At 33.1% G+C, this 21,161-nt stretch overlaps 4 protein-coding genes and 2 non-coding genes across 6 annotated transcripts; 3 read left to right on the top strand and 3 right to left on the bottom strand.

Moving 5' to 3' along the window:
- Positions 1 to 436: 436 nt before the first annotated feature.
- Positions 437 to 3,043, bottom strand: LOC125190164. Its single transcript, XM_048087375.1, has 4 exons — positions 2,658 to 3,043; positions 1,862 to 1,900; positions 1,104 to 1,188; positions 437 to 794 (listed from the first exon to the last, which is right to left on the bottom strand). The coding sequence occupies exons 1-4, from the start codon at positions 3,012 to 3,014 to the stop codon at positions 712 to 714; spliced, it is 564 nt and encodes a 187-aa protein (XP_047943332.1). The 5' UTR covers positions 3,015 to 3,043; the 3' UTR covers positions 437 to 711.
- A 5,468-nt stretch (positions 3,044 to 8,511) lies between these two features.
- On the top strand, positions 8,512 to 9,305 carry LOC125191185 (probable calcium-binding protein CML47). Its single transcript, XM_048088683.1, has one exon. The coding sequence runs from the start codon at positions 8,552 to 8,554 to the stop codon at positions 9,116 to 9,118; it is 567 nt and encodes a 188-aa protein (XP_047944640.1). The 5' UTR covers positions 8,512 to 8,551; the 3' UTR covers positions 9,119 to 9,305.
- Positions 9,306 to 9,917: 612 nt separating this feature from the next.
- LOC125186830 (chlorophyll a-b binding protein 4, chloroplastic-like) lies at positions 9,918 to 11,210 on the bottom strand. Its single transcript, XM_048083287.1, has 3 exons — positions 10,920 to 11,210; positions 10,310 to 10,725; positions 9,918 to 10,221 (listed from the first exon to the last, which is right to left on the bottom strand). Exons 1-3 carry the CDS (start codon positions 11,123 to 11,125, stop codon positions 10,091 to 10,093), a joined length of 753 nt encoding a protein of 250 aa, XP_047939244.1. The 5' UTR covers positions 11,126 to 11,210; the 3' UTR covers positions 9,918 to 10,090.
- Positions 11,211 to 12,512: 1,302 nt separating this feature from the next.
- On the top strand, positions 12,513 to 12,600 carry LOC125191438. Its single transcript, XR_007171122.1, has one exon. It is a non-coding gene; the product is annotated as a small nucleolar RNA R44/J54/Z268 family (small nucleolar RNA).
- Positions 12,601 to 12,674: 74 nt separating this feature from the next.
- On the top strand, positions 12,675 to 12,755 carry LOC125191466. The gene has a single exon (XR_007171148.1). It is a non-coding gene; the product is annotated as a small nucleolar RNA snoR122 (small nucleolar RNA).
- Positions 12,756 to 18,001: 5,246 nt separating this feature from the next.
- LOC125191053 (thioredoxin-like 1-2, chloroplastic) lies at positions 18,002 to 19,662 on the bottom strand. Its single transcript, XM_048088515.1, has 4 exons — positions 19,108 to 19,662; positions 18,838 to 19,023; positions 18,568 to 18,732; positions 18,002 to 18,472 (listed from the first exon to the last, which is right to left on the bottom strand). Exons 1-4 carry the CDS (start codon positions 19,330 to 19,332, stop codon positions 18,221 to 18,223), a joined length of 828 nt encoding a protein of 275 aa, XP_047944472.1. The 5' UTR covers positions 19,333 to 19,662; the 3' UTR covers positions 18,002 to 18,220.
- Positions 19,663 to 21,161: the final 1,499 nt, after the last annotated feature.

The following is a 21,161-nucleotide window of genomic DNA, read 5'->3' as shown; positions in this document are numbered from 1 at the left end:
AATATTTTTTATTTGACTTTTACTATCATAAAAAAATATTAGAAAAACAATTTTATTCTCGTCTTTGTATTAGACTATGAGTGACATGCGTACTAGTTTCGAGTTAAAATAAGTAACACTTTGTATGTGTATTCACTATTCATTTATTAATAATGGAGTATAAAATTATAAATGTAAATATTGCCCCCTTAAAATGTCATTGAACTATTCAAGTATGCAACTAATCACATTCTCAATTATTTGAAAGACTCATTTATCTGAAACTGATTTTAAATCATCAAATGTACTAAATCAATTTATTAAAAGATTGATTTCCATTTTAACTAAATAAAAACACTTAACTTACGCAAGATCTATTGCATTTAGTATCACTCTGAATTTAGAGTAGCTTATTTTGCTTTAATATTTTTGTCTTCCACATATACTGGATTAAGAATACATCGACAAATAAGTTCATTTAAATAATTGTGCCAACACAACACAACCAAATTCCAAATTCAAGCATGTAGTCAACAGATTCACGCTGTCTTTAGCAGTATTTTCTCGCAGATTTCTCGTGTAGCATCAATATACAGTAGGAGAAACGAAACGAGAATTTCGATCAACTATTTGGTCTAAAGAATACACACATTATAAGACGAGTAGTGAATTACTTTCCCCATCTGTATGAGAATTCCTTAGAAATATCGTAAGCCACTTATGGCTGCTGCACTACTGAATCTTACATCCCCCGGAATCTTGGCCACGACGAACATTACCATAGGACGACAGCTCAAGAAAGTCCATGTCCCGATCTGCACAAATTCATATTAAGCCATCAATTGAATACAAAAGAATAATCTCTGGCACTTGGTTGGTCTATGGAAATAACACATACTCGAATCTGCTTCTTTCACGTGACTGTTAATACATTTGCAATAATGATTAAGTATTTTGCAATCACAATCACAGCATCCAAGATATCTTTAAAACAAAAACTCCAGAGGTCATGGCATATTGCATTTAAGAGAAGAATCTAACATTTTATAGAAATACTATCATGTTTTGATCAAAACACTTTTAAGAGTATTAGAGAAAATGTTACGATGCGCGTGCACATATACCTGACACCCTGCAGTAAGCACTCTTCCGAATAAGCTCACTTTTGGATATCTCTGTCCGGTTTCCCTTGGATCGGTTGACAGTTGCCTGTGCAACAAAAACGATTGCATAAATAAAAGCATGTTATTGACAGTTAGCATGATCAAACTAAACAATGCATTGGTTGCTGGAGGTGACTGTCTTCTCACTTAATCTACTTAAATACTGAACGAATACATATACTGATTTACCATACTTCATAAAAAATATCTAAGTTATGTATAGTTTGGATAATAACTGATTGGTAACATTGCATCCTTACCAGAAAAAAATATTTTGGAGTTTCTAGGCTTCTCACTCTCCAGTATATATAAAATAACTAAGATTAGAAGAGGAAAGAAAAACTTTATGATACGAAGGTGATCCGTCACTGCATGGAATGCATCAGACTCATATTCATCAACATAAGGAAGAAACTGATGTACTAACTTATCAACCAACTTTTTCCAGATAGAGATACCAAGATGCTTGTTTTGATACATTTATACCCCATGTTTCCTCAAATGTAAAAAAAATCAGCCAGCAGGAATATTATTCTCCAATAAACTCAAAGAGTATAGGTAGAATCACGAAAAGCTTTTACTCGAAGATAAAAGGAGTAGAATTCACACACATACCAAATAGTGTAACATCTTAAGGCAATGAACAGAAGGCATGTTCTCAATAATTAACAACGAAAACGGGAAAATGTAGAAAAAAAGTTGAAGAAGGCGGGAATTACCTGCAACACTTGGCAATTCTCTAAGGTGCTTTTCCCACCCTGCATAAATGCAAATCTTGAATTTCATAAGCAGTATCAAATAGAATAACCATCCTTAAGAAACAAAAAGGATTTGGTAAATATTGATACATACAACAACCATCGAATATACAAGAAAAGATCAAAACGTGTTTCCATGCAAATATATTGTAGTGTTGTACGGCAATACGAATATACAAGACAAGAAAAAGATAAAACGACATACTAGTATGACTATGGCCTCATTGGTATAATGTAAATCTATTCTTTCTTCCAAAGAAGTTGCATTTTAGTATGTCATACAGCCAAGCAATACCAGAACATCAGGAACAAAGAAGCAACTGTATTATTTGAAGTTCTCAAAATTTTAGCAATGATTGACTTAGGAACTGTTGCACGCCATCCACAAGGTACAACGGAATTTTTGTTACTGCCGGCCACCTACTTGAAGGTTACAAGCCCTAATCAACATACTGGATTACATAAGGATCTTATATCTAACAATCTGAGCTTCAAAGCTCAGATTCAGCTGAGACAAAGTAAACAAGCAAGATTACAACTTTTACAGATAAGGTTAACCATATGGTGTTACATCAGGTCCTAAAACTCATCAGGATCGTTTAATAAATCTTATACTCCTATATTTGATCTCTTTCTACACACTGCTAGTCATATTCAAAATATCAAAATCCTCATAATAATGTAGGAGTATCTCCTAATCAGTCTCAAATTAATCAATTGAAATTAATTCACTAGCAATTGCCATTAAAAAGAGTACCTTAGAGTAAGGAATAATGTGATCATAATCATGGCAGAGGCAACCGGGGCAGCCGACAAGCTTCCTAAACAGAGTGTTGCCCAAGGCGTCGCGGCGCCACCGATCCGGGTGTCGGCCCTTGATTTTCTCGGCCTTTTCCCAGCATTGTTGCTTCACGCTGTGCGGGAAGCTCCTAGGGTTCGAGCTCTCCGGCGACTCGAATTCTCGGAGGAAGAGGTCTCCGTCGACGATTGCAGCTGCGGATGGTGGAGGGGATGACCTCCGCTTCGGGCTGTCGGGCCGGGCCCGTCGGGTGGAAGGGAAGGGGGTGGATTTTTTGGTTTTCCGGCGGTTTTCAGCCGTGGAATTTGTACTCATTGTTTTGGGATGAAATATGTGAGCAGCCTTATCATATAAACAGAGAGGGTAAAGATTAATTATTCAAAAGGATTAATTTAGAAATTTCATTGAAAATTTTCAGTTAATTTTAAGAATAACTTACTTCGATTGTTACGTGCTACTAATAATTTTTCTTTTATTTTATGGAAGAGTGAACTACGTACACTTACACGGTGACTGATCTTTCACTTTCACATATAAATGGTACCTGATCTTTATTTTATATCGTTTTTGATACCCCACGACAAAAATAACCCTAGGTACTAAATATGTAATTTTTTTATTACGAAGCATATTTTTGGAAATTTCAATCAAATAGAACCAAATATGTGAATTTTTTTCCTTTTTTATTTCTTTTATTTCTTTAATTTATTCTTTTTTTTTTTTCATTTTCTCCTTTCTTTTTAGTATTTTATCTTCCTTTCTTCTTTCTTTTTTTCCTTAGTTTATGTTCCCTCTTTTTTTTTCTCGTTCTTCCTCTTCTTTCTTTTTAGTGTTTTATACATACATCTAATTGCATTCATAACATAAATCAATAACAAAACACCTAATTAAATTAATTATTTAAAGTAAAAAATTAATTAAATATTTTAATTAAATTATTTATACTCATTTTAGGGTTGAAACACTGAAGAGAGCGATAAGTCAGCGAGGTGTGTTTCAATTAAAATCTCTCGATCCAGAGAATCCACTATACACCAGGTCTAGGAACTCAGACAATCTTTGGATTACCTGTCGTTGGGCACACAATCGCTTCCTTCGCCTTTCAAAACCCTCAACCCGCTATTGCTAAAAAGGTTAGCACATGAAAGAAAAGATCGAATCCACAGAGACAGATGGGTAAGTAAACATGCTCAAAGACCTGGAAGCTATTTTTTTGGCTGTTGCCACGCAATTTTCGGAGTTGAGATTTAATTCCTAGACTCGGGAAATGAAATACTCTACTCTAACAGCTAGATCTAGGCAGGGACATGCATAATGACTAAAAGTATTTGAAACAACTACTGGACTGGGTAAGCGACTTCCTAAGCTAGCCTAGACAGGGGAAAAGCGAAACGTGGGGACCATTTCCTTGAACGGCATAGTACGACAAAAAAAAGCTGCAGATTAACCAACTAAAGGACTAACTAACAACGACATCATCTTCTCTAACTTTTATCACGAAATAACCGGTGAAAAACAGAGCAAACAAGGATCGAAACAGGGCAAACGAAATTAAACCGATTGACACAAAGAACTACTGAAATTAACACAGATCTACGACTACTAGACGAGGTAAACAAGTAAATAGAATTCAAAATATCATAACCATGCAAATGCGAACAGATCTACACGTCGGATGCTTCACCCACTCCGGATCCATGCCATCCACAACAATCAAACACCATTTCCATCTCCGATCTTCACAGATTCAACTAACTTTAACCGATCAACTACAAATCTCCATGCAATTCGAATTCCAAACTCAGATCAACCAACAATATCCACCAAAACAAACAGATAAAATGACAAGAACATAACTGAAACCAAAATAGCAATTTTCATAGCAAAATACGAAGTATCCAACGAGAGAATAACAAAACACGACCGAGCTTCGAACAACGAAGACTCGGGGAAATACGAAATGTAAACAGAAAACAATAAACGATTGTATCTTCGCCTCCGTAGAGACGGTGTTACACCACAGCTAAATCCGAAACGTGAACTCCCCAAGATGATTCCCCTCAAAGTTTGTGTAGAAAAATGGAAAAGCTAAGCTAAGAGCCGAAGTTGAGAAAGGACGATCTTCATGTTGAACGCGTGCTCTTATTTATAGTAGGTAGAGCTTCTAGACTGTTCTTGTGATTCCCATTTTGCCCTCCGTTTGGATGCTCCTTCGTCTAGTAACTCTTTCTTCTTCTGCTCACTTCTCCCGCCAACTTCTTCTTCCAGGTAATCTTCGTCTTTTTCCTGGGACTTACGGTTTCTCTACACACCTGGCTTATAAAGTCTTGTTAGACCCAAGAAATCACAAAATTTATCCCTATAACCAATGCATGAAACTAGTCTTATCAAACACCTTACTAAAAATATATTGATTAGTTATTAATTTAATATAAAATAATAATTATTTATTAATTATTACTAGTTTTTACTATTATAATAGTAATATTATTATAATAATTAAATATAATTATAACTATAATTATGATTAAATATATTTAAATGATATTAAAAAATAAATTAATTATTAATTTATAACATCAAAATAATAATATTAATATTGATTAATCATAATAGTATTATAAATAGTGAGGAGAATGAGAGAATGTATTATAATATCACTTTTGGTGCTAGTTTTGTCAATGCCCAAAATACCCTTTATGACACAAATGGAAAAATGAATTTGTTTAGAGGGTATTTTGGGATGAAAATTACATCAGGTATCAAAAATGTGATTAATAGGTACCAAAAACGATATAAAATAAAGATCAGATACCATTTATGTGCGAAAGTGAAAGATCAAGTACCGTTTATGTAGTTCACTCTTTATGGAAAAATGAATATAAATTTAAAGATTGCTCTATAGTAAATGCATACTCGAAAGTCCCGGGCATTACCATGCTACCGCTTGGCCAACTCACATACACTAATGAATAATGATCCATTTAAAAAAAAAAAAAAAATTTAAAAATTGCGTTCGCGTTGAAATAAAATAATTTGTGTTACTACTTTGTTCAGTAAATAAAATAATTTTTTCAACCAACTTTTCTTATCATTTTGGAAATTGAAACAATCCACACTTGAGAACTGCAACCTTGACGAGGTATCTTATCTTATTATGTTACGATAAGAAAATGCGTAGTTTATATTATAATGATTAATGAGAAATGAAAAACCATGATTAGAGTTTACACTAAACTCTAACATTAAGGTTTGGATTACAGGTTTGAATTTGATCACCTCCATTTTCTCTAGTGAAAAATTACTAAGTACTAGTAGTATATAGGCATGCATGGCATAGACCAAATTGAGGTATGCATAGGAGAAAGATTGAGAAAATGTAAATTCAGGAGGCAGAAGCTTAGAACTGAGTTTTAGTTCATGTTAAACAAAATCATTTGCTCAAAGAGTAGGTGAAAAAAGGTGTGAGAATATGAACATGAAAGGAATTGAGACAGCCCAAGGCATCAACCAGAACCATCTAATAAGTATTTTCATTAGATGGATATTCTCTTTCAAAATTTCTTCCACTACACTACAATTGTCTATACAAGTATAATACTCCTTAATAAAGAGCAAAAACTTTAGACACACTCAATCTCTTTACTGTGTTTAGGTTGGGGAATTAGGGAAAGGGCTCTATTTCAATGTCAACCTACAAAATATTGTAATCAAGTAATGAGTAGTTGTCAGTGGCGGATTCAGAATTTTTGATTTAGAGGTACGATAAATAATTATATTTTCGAGTTTCATAATCGGTTAATTATCTTTTCTTTACCATGTCATTGTCTTTTTTGATGCTTCATATCTTTTATTTAGATGACTTCCACCGTCAAATATAAAAATTCTTATATTTATATATCAGGGATAATTTATTTAAACTTTTGCAAAGTGCGTTATTTTTAATGACAAAACATCTTTTGGCTTATTTAATAAAAATTCAATAATTTAAAAAAAAAAAAGATGCATTAGAAATGCAAAAGATAAAAATATGAAATGTGTTAGCATTAAGATACTTACTTTACAAAACATTTGATTAATTATTAAAATAATCTAAATATATTAAAAAGGACAATAAATACATTTAATACAAACTAAATGCATTACAAAAAAAAGTTTAAAAATACAAAAAATTGAAAGGAATTAAGCTCGACTGCTCGAGAATAGTGAAAAGATAAGGAAATTAAATATATTAGTAGGAAATTAAAAAATTTTATATAAGAAAAATTAAAGGCTTTAAATATTTTAATGCATTAGGAATAATAAAAGGTAAAAAAGGGGTAAATCAAAAAGGAGATTAAAAAAATTATGAAAAAGCACTCTTGCACTCAAGGGGTGTCGAACTTGCAGCAGGAGAAATCCGGAGCATTCAACCGCTGGGCCAATTACTACATTTATATTTTATTGAATCCAATATATTATTATACCTAATTTTTGGGGGTACAGCTCTACCCCTTGCTCCCATGTAGATCCACCCGTGGTAGTTGTAACTTCTAGTAGTAAAATTAAGTCATCTTCGAAATTTTTGTCAAAATTTCAGCTCACTTGTCGGTCCGCGTCTTACTTTTTGAACCGTTCAACAATTTTTTTACAATACAATATCAATACAATACCACATCCATGACTTTATTGTTATTATTATTATTATTATTATTACTATATTTACTATTATTATTATTATTATTATATGGTACATCATCGATTCCACCTAGGCAATATCACCAATTGTTTTTCTTATTTATTTAAAATTTACTTATTTGACAATAAAAATTATAAATATATCAATTAGAATTATTTCCATATCAATATCAAATCACGCTTGAAATTTACATATTTTCTTGTGAGGAAAATAATAGTTCATCAACTTATAGAAGAGCAAGCAGGGGCAAAGCTGGGAATTAAATTTAGAAAGGACAAAAATACATAAAGAAATTATAAGAATATGAGGTGGAGCATTTACAAAGGAAATTTATAAATTGGAAAATATAAAGAACAAAATGACAAAGAAAAAAGACGTTGAGGAGGGGCATTTTCCCCTTATTCCCATCCTGGAGTAATTTTCTTGCCAGAAGTCATAAGTCAAGTCAATGAGTGGATTTCTCTTTACACATTTCGATCAGACAAATTTAGAGGAAACACGATAACTGGAAATATGTCCCACCTAATTATTGTTTGTCTATGTTTTTTTATAGGAGTATATGATATGATTTAATCTCAATTTCCAGGAAATTGTCTTGATTGTACTACTTTGTTATACTACAAAAAAGTACACTATCTACCAAACGGTGCAATTTATTTCATCATGCAGTTAAGCTTCGGTACTCTCCTAAGTCCCAAGTCAATATATATATATATATATATTAATATACTATATAAAATAAATATGAAAACTAAAAATTTACGTTTTCAGCATTACTCATGCTTCATAGGTAGGAAACAACGTATTAATCATTGAATTGGATTCTCTGACTAGTTTGATCTCACTAGGTCGCTCTCTTATTACTCTATTTAAACAGTAAACTTTACAATTATTTAATTATTGATTAACCACTAATTAAAAGTTAATTAATTTAACTACATGTATAGAGTTCCTTCTTCCACAACCTACCCGGAAAGATTCCATAGTAATTATACACTCACACTTCACTTTCAACAAAGCTTACACTAAATTTCAAAGAAACTTCCTAGAAATTATTTTACTCCTCTCCATAGTCCATACCATTACTATAAAATCAACAACATTACCACCAAATAAAATCCACCCAAATATAAATTAGCTCATTATAATTATAAAAAAAGTGCCGAATTCAAAGATGTCATCAACTTCACTCATCACCAACACTGCAAAAGATCTCATCAATTCCACATCTTTCATCCTATGGTGCATTCCATATAGCTTGTTACTAACAATCCAAGACTTCTCCTCTTGCTCTCGACGCGTGTTTAATCTCCTATGGCATCGTACACGCCTCGACTTCTCTCAGAAGTCGAGCCGTGTCTCCACCAAGAGCAACATCTCATCACCTCCTCCTCCTCCTCCCGTTGCCAAAATCACTAGCGACGACGTTGAGGTCGTGATGAGGCATCTGCAGCTGCCTCATCACGAGCCGTTTTCCCAAGACTCTATTGAGAATATCGAGGACATGTTTGAGAGGGCGGAGCCGTTGTTGGACGAAGTGAGGGAAGCGTTTAGGGTGTTTGATGAAAACGATGATGGCTTCGTGGACGCGGAGGAGTTGAAGAAGGTGATGAGTTCATTAGGTTTGGTGGGGTTGTCTCAGCAAGAATGTGAGAGGATGATAATGGTGTTTGATGAAGATGGTGATGGGAGGATTAGTTTTGGGGAGTTTGTGAAACTCATGGAGGAAAGTGTTTGTTGAAAGTTGATGGCTATGAGCCTTGAGTTTTTTTTATTTGATGGTGATTATCATTGTGTGCATATTGTGACTAATATAATTGACGCTTCAAATAACATTTCTAATCTTAGTCTCCCAAATAAAATTAAGGATGTAAAAGAAAGTGTTGGTAAAATTGTGCAAAATATAAAGTGAATCTATAGTTTATCAATGACTACATTTGTATGAGATACGGAGTATTATATAGGTATGGATTCTTCAATTGAAATTAAATACTAGAAATAAAATTAATACCAAACGGGAAAATGTGTTCGAATATCTAAGTTAAACCATCTACGTAACTTATTTTCTCCACCATTAAAAGCAGTAACAGAAAAGTCGTGTGTTTTAATGTTTACGATGACTTGTCAAGCTTTCAATTGACAGTTGTTTTATGTTGGTTAATTTAAAGTTTCTGATAATATTGTCATAAAAATATGGATTTTGGAGGAGTCACGTGTTTTCATACAAAATTGATAAAGCAATAGAAATAAAAAGAAAAAATAATTGAAATATTGTTAGCGAAAAATGAGATCCACTTAATAACATAGAAAAACTAATAAAAATGTAAGTGGACTAATTTTGTGGGACATACCAAAATAAAAAAAATAACACTAGTTTTGGGAGGTAGGAAATATTTATTCATCAACATTTGTAAATCTCATGGCGTTGGAATATGCATACTTGAATAATCTTCAACATGTATATATTAATGACTTGATATTGAGTTGTACGAAAATTAACATGGGAAATAAATGATTTAATTGTGACCACAGAAAATAAATTAGTCAATGAATGAAACATTGTTTTTCTTCAAGAAATGTCAATGATCTCGTCCTGTACAATAGATATCTAACGAATTCGAATCAAATCCCAGTCCAAAGCATCAACAAATTTAAATAACATTAGCAAAAAATCCATAATCTTTCATTGCATCATGTGTATGTAAATCACCCCTTAATTGAATGTCTGAATAATGGTGTTGTGCCATGGATCAGACAGATGCTGCAACAGGTTGTCGAATGGCCCTTTTCCGGTCACGTTGTGCTGAATAATGAATCCCAAAAATGCCAGCATTGCTAGCCTCCCTGCAAAGGAATTCCCAAAAAATGTCATTTCTATGTGAATACACGCCACGTGTATAAAATGACATCATGCGGTAGTCGTGCTGCTTACCGTTGGCAACCTCCTTTTCTTTTGCCTCGAGCGTCGGGGCGAAGTTGAGGGGGTTGAAGATGCCACCCGGGTACCCGACTTCGTTCGGGGGCAAGCTGTAGCTCTTGAAGATCGGGTCCTGGTTGACGCTTCCTGGGTTCTTGATGTCTTGCCACCTCCGGATCTCGACGTAGTGGAATAGGATGAATTCGATCACGAAGAGTGTTGATGACGAGGCGAAGTACTCGGCCTTCCCAGCATCGTACCACTTTGGGGCGTTGATGAGCCCGGCCGAGGTCAGGACTTCCGGGAGCAACATTCCGGCTACACCGAGCATGGCCCACCGCCCATTAACGAGCTCTGCCTGGACAAACCAACGAAGGTTCTCTGGGTCCTCGGCGAGTCCCAACGGGTCAAACCCGTTGTCTCCTGCGAGACTAACGAGAACATAATAAAAAAATATCCTATGTTAGTTGTAGGGAAGACAGATAAGACAAAACATATGATGAAAAAAATATTTTAAGTTATTTTAGGTACTCCAAAATAGAGAAATTATCTACCCTATCAAACTGCCCTAATACATCTAATATAATGAATGCATATCATGTTGTGCTCGATTAAACAAACACACCTGCCGTCGAGATAAGTTGGAGAGGGCAATCCGGGTAGCCATTCGCCTTTCTTGGCTTCAACCTTGAGTGATGAGTTGTAGGATGAGACCGCGGGCCTAATAGACAATTCCCGGTTCAATTTTCCGGATGAGCCAGTTAAGAACCGGGTTTTGGATGAGCACGGCCGGAGAATGGCGATGGAGGCTTGTGTAGTGGCTGCGGCCATTTTCTTTTTCCGATTTGCAAGAATGAGATTGAGAAGTTTTCCTTTGTATTGTTTGTTAGGAGGTAGAAATGAATGTTTTTGTGTACGAGTTTATAGTGTTAGTTTGTTTGTGGTGTTAGTTTGTTTAAGGGCTGGAATTCGATTGTGAAGTTTGGAATAGCCAATGGGAATCCATTGCTGTTATCCTTATCTTTCTTGGCATATCCATAAATCTATTCATACATGAGTTGGCTATTTAAGATATCATGAAGGACCCCTTTTTTCCAATGTAGATGTGGTTTAGTGTTAGAATTTGATATCTAAGGGAAAAAGATCTTGCACATGTGGAATATATAATTTACCAATTGGTTTGTGACACTTGTCAAATATTCAGTGCTACGTGGATGATATGTGATTGGCTAGTGTCACCAATGTATGTGAAAATTTCCCCAATTTCCATATTTTATTAGATAATGAAGTAGTATATGTTTTTGTAATAAAACAATAATAGAATTTCAATAAACAAACATTTCCATGGAGTTTTGCATTTGTATGTAAATACATAAAAATTTCATATATTCTTTTATATTATTCCTTTCATATTATTGGATCAATTAGTAGCATAATTTCATTTCGATAAAATAATAAATACTACTACTTGCTAACTTCAAAACATAATTGTCACTTAGGTAGACGACGCTATAATGGAAACAGATTATGATAAATTTACAATGTCAATTTTCAGCTCTAAAAAAATATACTGCTCCACAATGTTAATATAGCTAATGGGCCTTGTCCTAAAAAATGAAGCCTATATTTCATTATAAAAAATACCTACCAAATCTTATTTTGAAGCCCACACCACCGAACAATCCTCAACAATCTTCTAACTATTGTCAATTGTGTATAAAATCCCTGCATTCCAATTGCAAAATCGAAACCCTAAGTCGATGATGCTACGCCGCCGCCCAGATTCATACTTTTGGTGATGGGTGATATTAGCTATCTTCAATTATTCTTATTTTAAATTCGATCGTCTCTCAATTTTATTCGATTTATCTTGTCTAGCTCCGATATAAAAACATTCTTGTATTTTGAACTGATTTTTCTTTGATTTTCCTTCCGCCGATGATGGTGTTAAAACTAGGAGCGGATTTCCTGCTCCAACGCCCATACTCCATTCCTATTCGAACACTAGCAGCAAAATAAATTTTATTTTGTTGTGAGTGGTGGAGTAGGAATGAAGGAGCAGTGTTGGAGTAGGAGATCCGTATGAGCGATGTGTGATGTTTCACAATGTGTAAAGTATATTCATCTGAGGCTAAATAAATGAAATTTTTCATCCCGTTCATTTTATCTTGTATATGATTTTTCCTTTAAAATTTTGAGGTATTTCGTTCATTGATCATTTGCAAGTGATGATAAAACAGACAGGGACATCAGAGCTCTTTTAGGGTAATGATCGACTAGTCTAATGGGAATCTCTCTGATGCAATTTTAAATATTGTTCGATTTCAATCTGGATTTTGAGCACCAAAGATTTAATTTTTCATTTAATCCAAAGTCAGTTTGCCAGTGATGCATTCTATATTGCACGTATTATCAGAATTAAACATGATGATATACCAATATTGTCACTACCTCTGAGGCAATCTGGCAATCTAAACCATTTTCAATTTATTTTGTTGTTATATTTCGCTATTTTTTATTTTTTGTAGTATCATAGTATTATTGGTGATTTGGATTGGGAGTGGCCATTGTCTGATGATTACTAAAAAAGAACGGAGATTTGAATGGTGGTTTTGTTGAAGCCTGGTAATAATAGCATTGCATTGGCTCCAAATCCATCCATGTAATTAACTTCTTCTACTTCAAATGAAGGCTTGGCTTGCTCTTCATCGACTCATTTCACAATCTTTCGATGGTATTTCATTTGAAATCGTTGAATACGAAACAAAGAAAAGTTAAACTTCATTTTTAGGTATCTTGAGATCAATCCACATCCACATCCAAATCATTCGGCCCAGTAAATTAAACCCCAATTTTTTTGCTAATCCTTAGGCGGCCTGTAATATTTAAAGGGGAAACCATATTACAGCCCAAATAAGAAAACTCAAACACAAACACATAGATGCTTGTGAAGGTTTACTCATTCAGCCTGGGCAAACTGTATTGTAATGTGACTGTGTGTCTTGTGACTTGTGAGTGTTTGGTAGCAATATGAACTCCATAAAATTGGACTTTAAACTCCATAAATTTGAACTTGAATCAATACAATTCTGATAATGAGTCAATTTTCCAAAATTGGCCCTCAATTGAAAAATGTCCCAAATGAATCCACCCAACAAATTTCTCGCCTACCTCTACCTCTACAAATATCAGACGGTGGATCGACTAAGAGCTCGCAACTTGATCTACCAACTTCTTCAACGCTACGGGCGAGTGGACCTATAGTTGAGTGCATCCGATGTGTTTTCTTTCTGATGAGCCTGTCCATGTGCTGGACCTGGTCTAGAATCTTAGTGGTCATGCTCTAAACGACAGGGGGGTGGTTTGCGTGTCCGTTATTCGATGAAAGGAGGATGCTTCGGATCGCTGGAATTGCCCAAAAATCTTGCTTGGAAAAAGCTGTAAGCGTGAAACTCAGAATGATTTTACTAGGTCATCATGTTTAATAACAGAGTCACCAAACACATGTAACTGTGTTTTAACAAGCCCTAAATATAGAATACTAAACAGGCCTTGATTGTCATACTTATATTTGGTGTAATGCTTTGATTGTCTCAATTAAAATAATCATGTGCTTCGTGTCTAGTACTATCAGTCATTTTAGTCACAACAACTTACATGACTCCAATGATTAATCAAATTTATAGTCTGAATTCCCTACTATCGATATTCACGCATATTCTGATATGAAGAAGAAATCATTTATGGTACAATAGTTTTATAGAATAAAGCTAGAAAATCTTTGTAGAAATTTATATACCAAGTATTATCTATGTTTTTGCCATTGAGAATCAAGAATAAAGACACTTTTTGAAGCGTTGGTGGTATGTTTAGAAACACAAATTTAATTATTTTATAAATTGCCTTTAGTCGGTTTTTTTGTAGTGTACACTGAAAATTTAATATTGACCGTAAACAACTCTTATAGAAATATATAGGAAAATGATACTCTAACTAATTATCATGGTCGCCCAATCATACTAGCTATTACAAATAGGAGAAATCTCACCAAACTAATTTAAAATTGAAGCCAAAAACTATTTAATCGTTTGATATCTATATATGTACCCTGATTAATTTTATATCAACATACTAATTATACGTTTAATATCTATATATACATGTGCCTTCTGTTTGTTCCTCGGTCCATGTTACTATTATTTTCTCTTTAGAATTTTCCCATTCAAAAAAACATGCACAAAATGTGTGTTACATATCGACATTTTGCAGTCAACAATATTTAAACTCTTATTTGTTGAGCTTTAAACTTAGGAGGTGTCGTCCTTTTCTTTTTCCTCCTTATTAGATAGGAAGTTTCTTACAACTTGTTATTGTATACTACTATAAAATTTTGTTTTATTGAGAAGACGAATCAGATTAAATGTAATAACCAACAACGTCCTAGTTTTTTCTATTCTACTTTTCAATGTGAGACTCAAGAAAAATAATGACATACCTATGAATGCGAAAGAGGAATATAAAACTCGGTGAAGAATAAGTACTTTCAAAAAATGATTTTATAAAAAAACAAAATTACTTAATAAAAAAATATCTTAATTTGGAACCTTGATACGTAATCCACATGTTGCGATGAATATGGATAATTGTGACTTGTGAGGTAGGGACTTGTGATTGTCACAACTCATAAAATCCCATTTATGCTTTGTTTATTTTCTTTTATTTTTAAATTTTTGTCATCACCCCAAGACAAAAAAACGCATATCTAACTACTTTTCGACTGAGATTTTAGTATTCAGGCAGCGGTTTTCATCTTGATGTTAACTAGGAATAGGATAGTATTATGTTATTCACTTTTATTTTGGGACATCATAAAAACTAAAAGTAAACCGTACATACTATAAACTTTCGAAGAATAATTAAATCACTTTTATCTTTTTACCACAGTATGTAAAATAAATCACAAAATCGTTCGAGTACATAAATGAATTCACCTGGTTCAATTTTTTCCACTAAAATAAATTAAACAATATCTTTTTGTACATTAAGTACATGAGAATAAACACCTTTGGAGACAAAATTACTTCTATTTTTTATATAAAAGTAAAAGGCTCCAACCATGAGTGATGAGCATAATAAGTTTACAAAAAGCGATAAAACTAAGTACAAAAGATATCCAAGCTAACAATTTCCCTCAATGTCAACAACAAAAGACAATTAACAGGCACCCAAAAGCTAATAAGACCATCACAACAGGCAAAAAAAGAACCATGAAAAAGTTAACAAAAAACCAAACGACCCAAAAGAAGAAATCACCTATATTAAGGCCTTCAAAATTTGGATCGAACTCTCACCCAAAGTTACTTCTAAGTCATCTCTAAAATCATTGTTTATATTAAAATCAAAATCTGACCTTTTTGTCTTATTTTATTGTGTGGATAATGTATATAGTAGTATATCATAAGAGAATTGTGAATAAATTAATCATCTGCCATGGAGTATTTTTCAGTGATCCTATTATCAAGCTGTGATACTTCGGACTTGATTATTTAATGTCAGCCAGTTCACTGAAATAATCAGCTGATTCAAATAGTAGTATTATATTTCTGCGTACAAAATACATAAATAATCATGCATTTCATGGATGTGTGAGATAAATGGGGCACATTTACTTATATCGAATTTGTTGGACAAGAAGGACTGCTAATTGATGAATTTGTTCCTTCATGAAAAGGGTTTGAGGGGCTTACGTCTCTATTGATTTTTTCTTAATTTAATTTACCGGAAATATAAAAATAGTGAAGTATACTATCTATATTTTTTTGCTACCTCTGCCATTGAATATGCATTTATATTTGGTATTAACAAGGTCTATTGTTCACACCTTATATCCTTCAAAAAAGGTGAATTATTCAGAAGGTGACATGCATTATATTTTTCACACAAAATTATTACTACGTGACAACATTAAATAATTCAATATTGTCCACTAGACGTGACTGATTAAGTTTTGCATACGGTCTAATTTAGGCCTCGGAAATTTCTATGGTTTTGATTCAGTTTAGCAATACCTTTTTTTTAAAAATTATTGGTTTGTTTTGCCAATAGCTAGCCAGGTGGTCTCTGCCAATAGCTAGCTGGATGGTCTCTCATTTTATTTTGATTCAACATTAATAATGATTTGTTGTATTTAGTCAATTTCTATTATTGATTGCATGCTTACAATGAAGTTTTGGTTTACGTTGATTGACATTAGAAAGAATCAAATTACAATGACTTTTATACTTCAAAAATTCACGAGTAATATAAAATTTTAATTTACTGAAGTTGACATATTGGCCACCAATAATTATTATAAACATAGTTAATTAATTAAAATTCTATATTTAAAACTTTTCTCGCACATTAAAAAAAAGAAAAAGAAAACGGTAAACAAATTTCCCCGGTTATGAGAGAGAAAAAAGTAATACTAATAGAAACAATGAAACAAATTTGGTAGAGGAAATGAAAAGTAGTAAGAAAATATTTAATATGTTAAATTTTAAATAGGACAAATTTACTTGCTTCAGATTTATTTTGCTAGAGTATTATATAGTATATCAATTTTCTTTTTCAATTTCATAATAGCCTCAATATTTGTTTTAAATATGTATTACTACCTTTTTGAAAAAACAATAGTCTCTCTATATATAAAGAATAGTTTAAATTTAGATATTTGTCTATTGAGTTGTCACGCTAAAATGTAGTAGTACTACAAAAATTGACAATGGCGTCTCATAAAGCCAAATGTCGTTATTGAAATCATCTTTATTTTGGTGCAATGTTTGTTGTCTTATCCAACAAAAAGGGTGAGCTACAAAATCCCACGTTTCGCTTCATCAATCTCTTGATTTCTACTTTCTCCATTTTGGATATTGAAAAGTTGAACTAAATTTTGCTTCAACCACCTGCTTCATTTCAAGCCAGTAACTTTTTCGACCTTATAATTTTGAAATACTACATTAAGAGATATACTATGATAATTATTATAAATAGAAACAAATACAAAAAGAAAAGGACAAAAACCAAAAGAAATCCGTGAGAACTTTTTAATCAGGTTTTTGTGTCCTTTACTACTCATTCCGTCCCCTTATTAATTATCACTATTTCCCATTTCGATCCACCCTTCAATAATTGACACACTTCATTTTTACCATAAATGGTAATTAAGTCTCATATTCCACAAACTCACTTCACTCACATTTTTATTATAAAACCAATATAAAAAAGTGAATCTCATATTCCACAAAATTTTTCAACCAATTTTTTTTTACATTTCTTAAAACCCGTGCCCCAGTCAAAAAACGACAATTAATCGGGGACGGAGGGAGTAATTAACTGATAATGTAAACAAAAATGAGATGAGGAAAAGAATTGTATTTATTGCAATTAAAAGCTTCACTTTCCATATAAACCAACAAAATTAACATGACCCAACCATCAGAAGATAAAATCTTTGTGGAAGCAATCTCTTACATACTCAATCTGCTCATCCAAACCAAGATAACAAAAAGTATAAAAATATTTGGTGAATTAAACAAAAAATGCGAGTAAAAATTGAATCAAGTTGTAGTTTTCATAAAGTAACACACAAATGGAACATATTCACATTAGGCAGATTTAAAGGTAACCAAAACAAAAATGCAAAACAGAAAAAGGGGGAAAACCAAATTAAAAACACCAAATGAGAAATCATAAAACACCACCAAATCAATGATGCTACATTTTGAAACCATTCTCCGAATATTTTCAGGGCTTATATCTAAAACACACAGCCCTGAATTCACAGGAATACACTCAAAATCATGGAAATTATATTTACATCTCCAAACAAAAGTTGGGATTCACACATACATACATATATCATCATCTGCAAATCTTGAAAAAACCCTAAGCAGCAACCATGGCATTGCCCTCCTTAAGCTCAACCTTGTTCTCATCTCTGCTAAATGAGCTCGATTTCGCAGCTCCAACCAACTCGTGCACCTTCTCCTCCTTCGGCAATGAGAGTGGCACCAAGTCTTTCGGTATAAGATCGACCGATGCCAATGCCACGAGCTCCTTCTCCTCCAAACCCTTAGTCGGGCCGAGGGAGCATCGATCCGTTCCATGCTTCGCCAATGCATCCTTGAATTTCTTGATCTGTGCACACAATCACAATCTCAAGTCAAAATCTGCATCAAAACATCACAAATGGCTGCATTTCTTAATCCAATTCAATCGAAGAAATCGCTTACGGTTGCATTGGTGCAGCTGAAGCTGCAGACTTTGCCATCTGCACCTCTATAAAATCTGAAGAAGGGCAATACATGAACGTGGAGGGCATAGCACATGGGCTTGTGTTCTTCATAATTTACAGTGAGAAAAGTGGTATTAGGGTTTGATTCAGCAAGCTGACAGATCTGTTCACACATACATTCAACAAATCAAGGCTAATAAATTAAGAATTGCAAGTAAAAATTCAATCTTGATTTGGATAAAATTTAATAAAACCCCCAAATTTTTACCTTGGGATGCAAAGCTTTACAGCCTCCACAACCAGGAGAGAAGAAGTTAAGAACAACCAATCTATCACCAGCATTTCTCAAATGCTCAACCAATTCCTGAGCTGAATCGATCTCAATCATGTTTGGCTGCAGAGATTTCTCCCACCATTTTTGAGTTTTCCCAAATGAAATAGTAGCTCCTTGTGCCTTTAAAATCAACAAGAAACCACAATTAGAAATTATGAAAGATCAAATTTGACCCCAAAATCAGAACTTGAAAAAGATACTCACATAAACAGGGTCCAAATTTGGGGCTTTGTTGCTCAAATTGCTGAAACCTCTCTGATCTGGGAAATCGAGAGTGTTTCCCCAAATCTCCTTGGAATTAGGGCTCCTAAACTGCAAACCCCCAATTGAAGAGCTAGCCCTAGGAGGAGGAGAACCCTTTTCTCGATTGTTGACGATCAAACTGCTCGACCCAGAAACAGAGAAGCCGCCGGCTGGTAGACACGACATGATTTTTCACCGATTTTAATGAAATCGAAAGCAAAAGCAAATATCATGAAACAAAACAAGTTCCTTTTTTGGATTATTAACCCTCCCTTTTCTTGTTTACAGTCAAGAAAAAATCAACCCAGAAACTTGTGTTCAAACAGACGCCGCAAGGAAAATGAATTCGATTTAGTTTCCTTGTTGTGATTGTTCTCTGATTCACACAGAAAAAAGGTCGGATGAATTGAAAGGGTTTGTGATTTTGTGAATTTGAAGTAACGGAATACAGAGCGTAAAGTGAAAGATTGAGGGAGAAATAGTGCTGAGAGAGAGAGAGAGGTGTGGATAAAGGGAAAAGAGGCAAAGCGAAGGAGGTGGGGTCAAAATATTTATCCGTAGCCCTTATCCAAAAAAAATTCATTTTTTATCTTTGTAATTAATTAATTTCATAATACGATCAAATTTACTGTATTTGATTTCAGTATCTGACTTAGAACACGGTAAATTAATGGTCATGATAGTTAATTGGATACAAAATGCAGATAATTGTTATCCAAAAAAGTATTGAATTTAATTTGCGGATAATATATAATCAAGAAGTGGATAGGAATTAACTTAATTACAGAGACTTTGGTCATGTTTGTGTTTGATAGTTTTGGGAAATTTGGTTGTGAACTAGCTGACCTTATCTAGTTGTAACAAAACATATCATAGGATATAAATGGAAATCAAAATTTGATGAATTTTTTTTCCAGTTAGGATATTAATTATTGAAACAGTTAAATATGTGTCAGATTTGCTAATAAAAATACATTTGTGTGAGAGTATTTGTCTTTTTTAGCGATTTATATATATAGCGACTTGTTTTTGTCGCCGACTACTTTTCTTATTTTATTTATGAGCAATTTTGTTTTTTTTTTTAGTATACATATGAGCACCAAATTGTTAGTTTTCACGATATTTTTGTGTATGTGGTTCTAATAAGCACCAATACCTTTATTTTCTTTTTATTGAAGTAATATTTTTGTGTATGTGGTTCAATGGTTCTAATAAGCACCAATACCTTTATTTTCTTTTTATTGAAGTAATATTTTTGTAGTAATATAATTCACTATGGTAGCACTTTTCGAAATTTATGCCAATTAATCTCTAAATATCAAGATCTACAATTAGAATAATGTGCACAACCTCAATTCTCGATTCAAACAATTGGTGTCATATGATATACTACTACTTACTAGTAATACTATTGCACCTTCAATTTTTTTTTTTTTTTTTATCATCGTTTGGTGATAAGATTACTTAATAATTATTGTATGAATATATCCTTTCCCAGTTTCAAAAGAAAATAAAATCCTTCAAAAAATAGCATTTTGTAGACTATTAATGATTATAGTCACATTTTGTTGAACATAATGATTATAACTACATTATGTACTTTCTCCTATCTTATCGACTTTCGATTATCCATTTATCCAAATTTGGTGTTAACTGTTAAGAGATTATATACGAATCTTATGAGACTTAATGAATGTATGTGCATGTCCAAAAGAAAGAACAAAAGAGAGTAATTATAGAAAGATATTATTATTGGCCATCCATCAAGAAAACATCAAAATAGCATATCCATTTTTTATGAAATGCACTGGTTTCTATGGTCATTATTGATTTATATTTTATATGGTGCCTCATGAATTATGATCTTAGCCTAACTTAACAATTTGTGTCACATAAAATTTGAGGCTGCCCATTTCGTGTACTATTTTGTCTTTTTTTTCCTTTTTCAATTTTGTACGTTAAAAATTTAAGAAAATTGTAGCATTTATTGTATTTTTCTAATAATAAAGTTGCCA

This window comes from Salvia hispanica, chromosome 5 (assembly GCF_023119035.1).
Source record: "Salvia hispanica cultivar TCC Black 2014 chromosome 5, UniMelb_Shisp_WGS_1.0, whole genome shotgun sequence".
Lineage (NCBI taxonomy): Eukaryota > Viridiplantae > Streptophyta > Magnoliopsida > Lamiales > Lamiaceae > Salvia > Salvia hispanica.
This window is presented reverse-complemented; position numbering and strand designations above follow the sequence as displayed.

What these genes read in the sequence shown, in the direction of transcription:
- LOC125186830 (XM_048083287.1), bottom strand. Translation starts at nt 11,125, where the DNA reads ATGGCCGCAGCCACTACACAAGCCTCCATCGCCATTCTCCGGCCGTGC. An exon ending in CCAACTTATCTCGACGGCAG is followed by an intron (nt 10,726 to 10,919) that starts GTGTGTTTGTTT and finishes TGTTCTCGTTAG; the next exon opens with TCTCGCAGGAGACAACGGGT. An exon ending in AGAAAAGGAGGTTGCCAACG is followed by an intron (nt 10,222 to 10,309) that starts GTAAGCAGCACG and finishes ATTCCTTTGCAG; the next exon opens with GGAGGCTAGCAATGCTGGCA.
- LOC125191185 (XM_048088683.1), top strand. Translation starts at nt 8,552, where the DNA reads ATGTCATCAACTTCACTCATCACCAACACTGCAAAAGATCTCATCAAT.
- LOC125191053 (XM_048088515.1), bottom strand. Translation starts at nt 19,332, where the DNA reads ATGTCGTGTCTACCAGCCGGCGGCTTCTCTGTTTCTGGGTCGAGCAGT. An exon ending in CAAATTTGGACCCTGTTTAT is followed by an intron (nt 19,024 to 19,107) that starts GTGAGTATCTTT and finishes TTGATTTTAAAG; the next exon opens with GCACAAGGAGCTACTATTTC. An exon ending in GTAAAGCTTTGCATCCCAAG is followed by an intron (nt 18,733 to 18,837) that starts GTAAAAATTTGG and finishes ATGTGTGAACAG; the next exon opens with ATCTGTCAGCTTGCTGAATC.
- LOC125190164 (XM_048087375.1), bottom strand. Translation starts at nt 3,014, where the DNA reads ATGAGTACAAATTCCACGGCTGAAAACCGCCGGAAAACCAAAAAATCC. An exon ending in ACATTATTCCTTACTCTAAG is followed by an intron (nt 1,901 to 2,657) that starts GTACTCTTTTTA and finishes GCATTTATGCAG; the next exon opens with GGTGGGAAAAGCACCTTAGA. An exon ending in AGAATTGCCAAGTGTTGCAG is followed by an intron (nt 1,189 to 1,861) that starts GTAATTCCCGCC and finishes TTTGTTGCACAG; the next exon opens with GCAACTGTCAACCGATCCAA.